At 46.3% G+C, this 10,000-nt stretch overlaps 1 protein-coding gene across 2 annotated transcripts in view; it reads right to left on the bottom strand.

The window, feature by feature from the left end:
• LOC106591869 (runt-related transcription factor 2) overlaps nt 1–10,000 on the bottom strand; it is a 69,596-nt gene that overhangs the window by 14,895 nt on the left and 44,701 nt on the right. Inside the window, exons 4-5 of one of the 2 annotated variants that reach the window (XM_082977113.1) lie at nt 4,506–4,682; nt 1,989–2,120 (exon numbers count right to left, since the gene is read on the bottom strand). In XM_082977113.1, coding sequence (XP_082833239.1) covers nt 1,989–2,120; nt 4,506–4,682 — 309 coding nt within the window. Of the gene's footprint in view, nt 1–1,958; nt 2,121–4,505; nt 4,683–10,000 lie in introns of both variants that reach the window. The other variant, XM_082977112.1, reaches the window with a different exon arrangement.

Below are 10,000 nucleotides of genomic sequence, written 5' to 3' on the forward strand. Positions count from 1 at the left end.
GATTCATTTATGGAAAAACAGGTAGTCCAAAAATAAATCAAAATGAAGTTTGTTTTAAAGTTTCTGTCCTATATAACCTGAGAGATATAAGATATACTCTCCTTTATTTGGCATTAAACTACTTCCAAATACACTCACTGGCCAGTTTATTAGGTACAACGTTCCACTACCGGGTCGGAACCCACCTTTACCTCCAGAACGGTCTGAATTCTTCGGGTTATTCTACAAGATGTCGGGAAACGTTCCACAGGGATGTTGGTCCATGCTGACGCGATGGCATGACACAGTCAGTCTCATCACAAACATGTTCTATTGGGTTAAGGTCTGGGGAACTGACCAGGACACTCTAGTAAACTAAACTCACTGTCATGTTCCAGGTCATGTTTTTCAACTCCTCAGTTGTCCAGTGTTGTTGATCGCGTGCTCACTGGAGCCTCTTCTTCCTGTTTTTAGCTGACGGGAGTGGAATCCCGGATGTGGTCGCCTGCTGAAATAGCCAATCCGTGACGAGGACCGACGAGTTGTGTGTTCCGAGATGTCGCTCTGCGTTGCACTGCGTCGTCATTTGTCTGTTTGTTGCCCGTCGATATTTTTGCACTATTCTTGCCATTCTCCTTCGACCTCTCTCGTCAACGAGCGGTTTTCGCCAGGAGGCCGGCCGTTTCTGAGATAATCGTTGCACCGACGATCATAACGCGCTCAAAGACGCTTAGGTCACCGGTTTCGTCCATTGTAACATTCAATCAAACAGTAACTGAATGTCTTGATGCCTGTCTGCTTGCTTTACATAGCAAGCCACAACCACGTGACTCACTGACTATAGGAGCGAACCATTTAGAAGGATTACTTTATCCTATCCCAGGTATTCCTTAAAGAGGTGGGGTTTCAGGTGTCTCCGGAAGGTGGTGATTGACTCTGCTGTCCTCTTTGTTGTGATGTAAGTTCTCTTTGTTGTGATGTAAGTTCTCTTTGTTGTGATGTAAGTTCTCTTTGTTGTGATGTAAATTCTCTTTGTTGTGATGTAAGTTCTCTTTGTTGTGATGTAAATTCTCTTTGTTGTGATGTAAATTCTCTTTGTTGTGATGTAAATTCTCTTTGTTGTGATGTAAATTCTCTTTGTTGTGATGTAAATTCTCTTTGTTGTGATGTAAGTGTCGAGACGACGCGTTAAATCCCAGACGAAAGCTTTAGTGTTCTTATAGATGCAACGCAAAGACAACGTGTTCCACTGAGCCCATTTCATTACCGAGGTTTGTTTAACAGGTCATTACAAACATTTCTGCGGTCGTAATGATGAAGGGGGGAAAAAGCACAAGCAAGAGATTGAAAAAGAGTCGCAGGAATAAAATGAAAGCGTTCAAACGCGAGATTTAAGTGATTTTGCACCTTTCTAACACAGGAAATAGATGGATGAAAAAGAAAGATCCTCAGATGGGCGTGGCATGCGTGTTTATTATTTGAAATGTTTATTTTACTCTTATTTTACCAGGTAAGTTGACTGAGAACACATCCTCATTTACAGCAACAACTTGGGGAATAGTTACAGGGGAGAGGAAGGGGGGGGAATGAATGAGCCAATTGTAAGCTGGGGATGATTAGGTGGCTGTGATGGTATGAGGGTCAGATTGGAAATTTAGCCAGGACACCAGGGGTTAACACCCCTACTCTTACGATAAGCACCATGGGATATTTTAATGACCTCAGAGAGTCAGGACACCCGTTTGACGTCCCATACGAAAGACAGCACCCTACACAGGGCAATGTCCCCAATCACTGCCCTGGGGCATTAGGATATTTAGACCAGAGGAAAGAGCGCCTCCTACTGGCCCTCCAACACCACTTCCAGCAGCATCTGGTCTCCCATCCAGGGACTGACCAGGACCAACCCTGCTTAGCTTCAGAACCAAGCCAGCAGTGGGATGCAGGGTGGGATGCAGGGTGTTGCTAGTGTGTGTTACCTGGCAGGCGACGGGGCGGGTCCGTGATGTTGGGCAGGCCCGTGGCTCGGCTGGAGGAGAGGGGCGTGGTGGAGTGGACAGACGGGGAAGTCATGGGACTCAGGTAGGACGGGTAGGACTGCTCATAGGACCAGGAAGGAGACGACTGGGACTGGCGAGGGTCTGGAGGAGGAGAAAAGCATTTTTCCGGCACATGTCCAGCAGAGAAAGGGGCTTTCATTCCGTTTCTGTACTTCACTAATGTCTCAACCGAATGCAATATCAAACACATTTGCCAAAACGGTAAATGTACATAGTTTGAAAATAATAACATGTAAGAACTATTCTGAAATATTGAATTGTACAGGTAAGGCCAGTGCTAGAATACCATAACTAAAACCCATCCACATATACAGTACATTAAGAAGAGCTGGACTCTTATTGGAAACCATCAGAGAATAAACCGCAGTGGAACTAAAAGACTAAATCATCACTGACTGTATAAGGATGTGGTGACATTGTTGATATTACGGGACGGACTGACACATTGGGACAGATCAGAGACTGATAGATTGGGACAGGTCAGAGACTGATAGATTGGGACAGATCAGAGACTGATAGATTGGGACAGATCAGAGATGTAATTACAACAGGACTGATAGATTGGGACAGATCAGAGACTGATAGATTGGGACAGATCAGAGACTGATAGATTGGGGACAGATCAGAGATGTAATTACAACAGGACTGATAGATTGGGACAGATCAGAGACTGATAGATTGGGACAGATCAGAGACTGATAGATTGGGACAGATCAGAGATGTAGTTACAACAGGACTGATAGATTGGGACAGATCAGAGATGTAATTACAACAGGACTGACAGATTGGGACAGATCAGAGACTGATAGATTGGGACAGATCAGAGACTGATAGATTGGGACAGATCAGAGATGTAGTTACAACAGGACTGATAGATTGGGACAGATCAGAGATGTAGTTACAACAGGACTGATAGATTGGGACAGATCGGAAACTGATAGATTGGGACAGATCAGAGACTGATAGATTAGGACAGATCAGAGACTGATAGATTGGGACAGAACAGAGATGTAATTACAACAGGACTGATAGATTGGGACAGATCAGAGACTGATAGATTGGGACAGATCAGAGACTGATAGATTGGGACAGATCAGAGATGTAGTTACAACAGGCACACTGATAGATTGGGACAGATCAGAGATGTAATTACAACAGGACTGACAGATTGGGACAGATCAGAGACTGATAGATTGGGACAGGATCAGAGACTGATAGATTGGGACAGATCAGAGATGTAGTTACAACAGGCACACTGATAGATTGGGACAGGTCAGAGATGTACTTACAACAGGACTGACAGATTGGGACAGATCAGAGACTGATAGATTGGGACAGATCAGACACTGATAGATTGGGACAGATCAGAGATGTAATTACAACAGGACTGATAGATTGGGACAGATCAGAGACTGATAGATTGGGACAGATCGGAGATGTAGTTACAACAGGACTGATAGATTGGGACAGATCAGAGATGTAGTTACAACAGGACTGATAGATTGGGACAGATCAGAGACTGATAGATTGGGACAGATCAGAGATGTAGTTACAGCAGGACTGATCGATTGGGACAGGTAGTGAGATGTCAGGAACAGGGACAGGTTTGGGACAGGTATTGTAACCAGCTAGCTGTTCTGCCAGACACTATTACTTACTGTCCTGTAGCATGACAGGTGAGACATTACAGCTGATGTTAGTGAACCCTGTTTCACGCTGCTCTCAGTAGGTTATAAATCTAGATTATAGGTGGAGGGGTAGAGTTATGGCTCTCATCTGGTATCGGTGTCTATGTGTGTCGAAGGGTTAGAGATTATGGTCACATCTGGTATCTGTTTTAGTAAGGGTTAGGGTGGGGCCTGTATTTAAATCTCACCTGTTATCTGCGTTAATAAGGGTTAGGGGGGGCCTGTATTTAAATCTCACCTGTTATCTGCGTTAATAAGGTTTAGGGGGGCCTGTATTTAAATCTCACCTGTTATCTGCGTTAATAAGGGTTAGGGGGGGCCTGTATTTAAATCTCACCTGTTATCTGCGTTAATAAGGTTTAGGGGGCCTGTATTTATATCTCACCTGTTATCTGCGTTAATAAGGTTTAGGGGGGCCTGTATTTAAATCTCACCTGTTATCTGCGTTAATAAGGTTTAGGGGGGCCCTGTATTTAAATCTTACCTGTTATCTGCGTTAATAAGGTTTAGGGGGGCCTGTATTTAAATCTCACCTGTTATCTGCGTTAATAAGGTTTAAGGGGGCCTGTATTTATATCTCACTTGATATCTGAGTTTATAAGGTTTAGGGGGGCCTGTATTTAAATCTCACCTGTTATCTGCGTTAATAAGGTTTAAGGGGGCCTGTATTTATATCTCACTTGATATCTGAGTTTATAAGGGTTAAGGGGGCCTGTATTTCAATCTCACCTGCTATCTGCGTTTATAAGGGTTAAGGGGGCCTGTATTTAAATCTCACCTGGTATCTGTGTCTGCCCTTGGGGGTTGAAGGAGTTGTGTCCAGCGTTGAGCGGCTGTTGTTGGGACTGTGTCGGCACGGCAACCCTCATGGTTGTCTGTCTGATCCTCTCCAGCTCACTGAGACGGTCTGAGAACAGCCCTGCTTTAGGAGATTCCTCTAGCTTCTGACGATGTCCTGTACAACAACAACAACAACATCAACAATAATGAGAGGGTCTGAGAGATGAGATACAAGCGCTAGGTTGTTCTCCCACAGAACTGACTGTGAGGCTGGGTGGGGATGGAGAGAATAGGAGAGAGGAGGAGGGATAGGTTGGGTGGAGATGGAGAGGAGAGGAGAGAGGAGGAGAGGAGGGAGAGGCTGGGAAGGGATGGAGAGGAGAGGAGAGGAGAGGAGAGGAGAGGAAAGGAGAGGAGAGGAAGGAGAGGAGAGGAAGGAGAGGCTGGGTGGAGATGGAGAGAATAGGAGAGGAGAGGAGGGATAGGTTGGGGGTAGATGGAGAGGAGATGAGATGAGAGGAGAGGAGAGGAGAGGAGAGGAGAGGAGAGGAGACGAGAGGAGAGGAGAGGAGAGGAGAGGAGAGGAGAGGCTGGGTGGAGATGGAGAGAATAGGAGAGGAGAGGAGAGGCTGGGAAGGGATGGAGAGAATAGGAGAGAATAGGAGAGGAGAGAGGAGAGGCTGGGAAGGGATGGAGAGAATAGGAGAGGAGAGGAGAGGAGGAGAGGCTGGGTGGAGATGGAGAGAATAGGAGAAGAGAGGAGAGGCTGGGAAGGGATGGAGAGAATAGGAGAGAATAGGAGAGGAAAGAGGAGAGGCTGGGAAGGGATGGAGAGAATAGGAGAGGAAAGGAGAGGAGGGAGAGGCTGGGTGGGGATGGAGAGAATAGGAGAGGAGAGAGGAGAGGAGAGGAGGGAGAGGCTGGGTGGGGATGGAGAGAATAGGAGAGGAGAGGAGAGGAGAGTCTGGGAAGGGATGGAGAGAATAGGAGAGGAAAGGAGAGGAGGGAGAGGCTGGGTGGAGATGGAGAGAATAGGAGAGGAGAGGAGAGGCTGGGAAGGGATGGAGAGAATAGGAGAGGAGAGGAGGGAGAGGCTGGGTGGAGATGGAGAGAATAGGAGAGGAGAGGAGAGGCTGGGAAGGGATGGAGAGAATAGGAGAGGAGAGGAGAGGAGAGGAGGGAGAGGCTGGGTGGGGATGGAGAGAATAGGAGAGGAAAGGAGAGGAGAGGCTGGGTGGAGATGGAGAGAATAGGAGAGGAGAGAGGAGAGGAGGGAGAGGCTGGGAAGGGATAGAGAGGAGAGGAGAGGAGAGAGGAGAGGAGAGGCTGAGAAGGGATGGAGAGAATAGGAGAGGAGAGGAGAGGAGAGGAGAGGCTGGGAAGGGATGGAGAGAATAGGAGAGGAGAGAGGAGAGGAGAGGCTGGGAAGGGATGGAGAGAATAGGAGAGGAGAGAGGAGAGGAGAGGCTGGGAAGGGATGGAGAGAATAGGAGAGGAGAGAGGAGAGGAGGGAGAGGCTGGGAAGGGATAGAGAGAATAGGAGAGGAGAGTGTTTTAAGTATCACTGCTTTAACTGTCAGATCTGAAAGAGAGCCCTACTTGTTAACATTTGATGAGACTACAGACACTCAGATATATGAGACAAGTAACCCTGAGTCAGTACCTCAGTAGGTACAGGTCTATAAGTATGGCAGATAGTAGACAGGTTTACCTCAGTAAGTATGGCAGATAGTAGACAGGTCCACCTCAGTAGGTACAGGTCTATAAGAATGGCAGATAGTAGACAGGTCTACCTCAGTAGGTACAGGTCTATAAGTATGGCAAATAGTAGACAGGTCTACCTCAGTAGGTACAGGTCTATAAGTATGGCAGATAGTAGACAGGTCTACCTCAGTAGGTACAGGTCTATAAGAATGGCAGATAGTAGACAGGTCTACCTCAGTAGGTACAGGTCTATAAGTATGGCAGATAGTAGACAGGTTTACCTCAGTAAGTATGGCAGATAGTGGACAGGTCTACCTCAGTAGGTACAGGTCTATAAGTATGGCAGATAGTGGACAGGTCTACCTCAGTAGGTACAGGTCTATAAGTATGGCAGATAGTAGATAGGTCTACCTCAGTAAGTATGGCTGATATGAGAGGTTTACCTCAGTAAGTATGGCAGATAGTAGACAGGTTTACCTCAGTAGGTACAGGTCTATAAGTATGGCAGATAGTAGACAGGTCTATAAGTATGGCAGATAGTATACAGGTCTACCTCAGTAGGTACAGGTCTATAAGTATGGCAGATAGTAGACAGGTTTACCTCAGTAGGTACAGGTCTATAAGTATGGCAGATAGTAGACAGGTCTACCTCAGTAGGTACAGGTCTATAAGTATGGCAGATAGTAGACAGGTCTACCTCAGTAGGTACAGGTCTATAAGTATGGCAGATAGTAGACAGGTCTACCTCAGTAGGTACAGGTCTATAAGTATGGCAGATAGTAGACAGGTCTACCTCAGTAAGTACAGGTCTACCTCAGTAAGTATGGCAGATATGAGACAGGTTTACCTCAGTAGGTACAGGTCTATAAGTATGGCAGATAGTAGACAGGTCTACCTCAGTAGGTACAGGTCTATAAGTATGGCAGATAGTAGACAGGTCTACCTCAGTAGGTACAGGTCTATAAGTATGGCAGATAGTAGACAGGTCTACCTCAGTAGGTACAGGTCTATAAGTATGGCAGATAGTAGACAGGTCTACCTCAGTAAGTACAGGTCTACCTCAGTAAGTATGGCAGATAGTAGACAGGTCTACCTCAGTAGGTACAGGTCTATAAGTATGGCAGATAGTAGACAGGTCTACCTCAGTAAGTACAGGTCTACCTCAGTAAATATGGCAGATATGAGACAGGTTTACCTCAGTAGGTACAGGTCTATAAGTATGGCAGATAGTAGACAGGTCTACCTCAGTAGGTACAGGTCTATAAGTATCGCAGATAGTAGACAGGTCTACCTCAGTAAGTACAGGTCTACCTCAGTAAGTATGGCAGATATGAGACAGGTTTACCTCAGTAGGTACAGGTCTATAAGTATGGCAGATAGTAGACAGGTTTACCTCAGTGGGTACAGGTCTATAAGTATGGCAGATAGTAGACAGGTCTACCTCAGTAGGTACAGGTCTATAAGTATGGCAGATAGTAGACAGGTCTACCTCAGTAGGTACAGGTCTATAAGTATGGCAGATAGTAGACAGGTCTACCTCAGTAAATACAGGTCTACCTCAGTAAGTATGGCAGATAGTAGACAGGTCTACCTCAGTAGGTACAGGTCTATAAGTATGGCAGATAGTAGACAGGTCTACCTCAGTAGGTACAGGTCTATAAGTACAACTTTTTGTCTGTCTTGACCCTGAGCCTGCCTGCTATTTACCTGGATTATAAACCCATGTCTGTCCAGCTATTTACCTGGATTATAAACCCATGTCTGTCCAGCTATTTACCTGGATTACAAACCCATGTCTGTCCAGCTATTTACCTGGATTATAAACCCATGTCTGTCCAGCTATTTACCTGGATTATAAACCCATGTCTGTCCAGCTATTCACCTGGATTACAAACCCATGTCTGTCCAGCTATTTACCTGGATTATAAACCCATGTCTGTCCAGCTATTTCCCTGGATTATAAACCCATGTCTGTCCAGCTATTTACCTGGATTATAAACCCATGCCTGTCCAGCTATTCACCTGGATTACAAACCCATGTCCTCAACCTGCTTTCTGCCAGCCCCTGTGTATTCAATAAATCTCACCCTGAACCATCTGCCTCACGTGACTCCATCTGGCTCTCACCCTGAACCATCTGCCTCGCGTTTCTCCATCTGGCTCTCACCCTGAACCATCTGCCTCACGTTTTTCCGTCTGGCTCTCACCCTGAGCCTTGATCCAGGGAGACTTGGGGAACACAGGGAGACACAGTGAGAAAAAGGAAAGATTCGGTGGGACATAACAAGAGGCAGGGGAGGAGAGAGATGTGGGGAGACAGGGAGAGGAGCAAAGGAGAGAAGGAGAGGAGGAGAGGAGTAGAGGAGGAGAGAGATGTGGGGAGACAGGGAGAGGAGCAAAGGAGAGAAGGAGAGGAGGAGAGAGATGTGGGGAGACAGGGAGAGGAGCAAAGGAGAGAAGGAGAGGAGGAGAGAGATGTGGGGAGACAGGGAGAGGAGCAAAGGAGAGAAGGAGAGGAGGAGAGGAGTAGACCCTGAAGAAAAGTACATAAGGAGGTCTAGATGTGTGTGTGTGTGTGTGTGTGTGTGTGTGTGTGTGTGTGTGTGTGTGTGTGTGTGTGTGTGTGTGTGTGTGTGTGTGTGTGTGAGAGAGAGAGAGAGAGTCTGGAGTCACGATGTCCCTGAATAGTGCTGAGTCCACACTACTGAGAGTCCCTGAACAAGCAGGCTGGAGAAACAATTATACACAGCTTTACACTGCAGACGGTGACAGAATGTACACAGCTTTACACTGTAGACGGTGACAGAATGTACACAGCTTTACACTGCAGACGGTGACAGAATATATCCAGCTTTACACTGCAGACGGAGACAGAATGTACACAGCTTTACACTGCAGACGGTGACAGAATATACACAGCTTTACACTGCAGACGGTGACAGAATGTACACAGCTTTACACTGCAGACGGTGACAGAATGTACACAGCTTTACACTGCAGACGGTGACAGAATGTACACAGCTTTACACTGTAGACGGTGACAGAATGTACACAGCTTTACACTGCAGACGGTGACAGAATATACACAGCTTTACACTGTAGACGGTGACAGAATATACACAGCTTTACACTGCAGACGGAGACAGAATGTACACAGCTTTACACTGTAGACGGAGACAGAATGTACACAGCTTTACACTGCAGACGGTGACAGAATATACACAGCTTTACACTGTAGACGGAGACAGAATATACACAGCTTTACACTGCAGACGAAGACAGAATATACACAGCTTTACACTGCAGACGGTGACAGAATATGCACAGCTTTACACTGCAGACGGAGACAGAATATACACAGCTTTACACTGCAGACGGTGACAGAATGTACACAGCTTTACACTGCAGACGGTGACAGAATATACACAGCTTTACACTGCAGACGGTGACAGAATATACACAGCTTTACACTGCAGACGGTGACAGAATGTACACAGCTTTACACTGTAGACGGAGACAGAATATACACAGCTTTACACTGCAGACGGTGACAGAATGTACACAGCTTTACACTGCAGACGGTGACAGAATATACACAGCTTTACACTGCAGACGGTGACAGAATGTACACAGCTTTACACTGTAGACGGAGACAGAATATACACAGCTTTACACTGCAGACGGTGACAGAATGTACACAGCTTTACACTGCAGACGGTGACAGAATGTACACAGCTTTACACTGCAGACGGTGACAGAATACACACAGCTTTACACTGCAGACGGTGA

Source organism: Salmo salar, chromosome 06, assembly GCF_965601325.2.
Source record: "Salmo salar chromosome 06, fSalSal1, whole genome shotgun sequence".
Classification (NCBI taxonomy): Eukaryota; Metazoa; Chordata; class Actinopteri; order Salmoniformes; family Salmonidae; genus Salmo; species Salmo salar.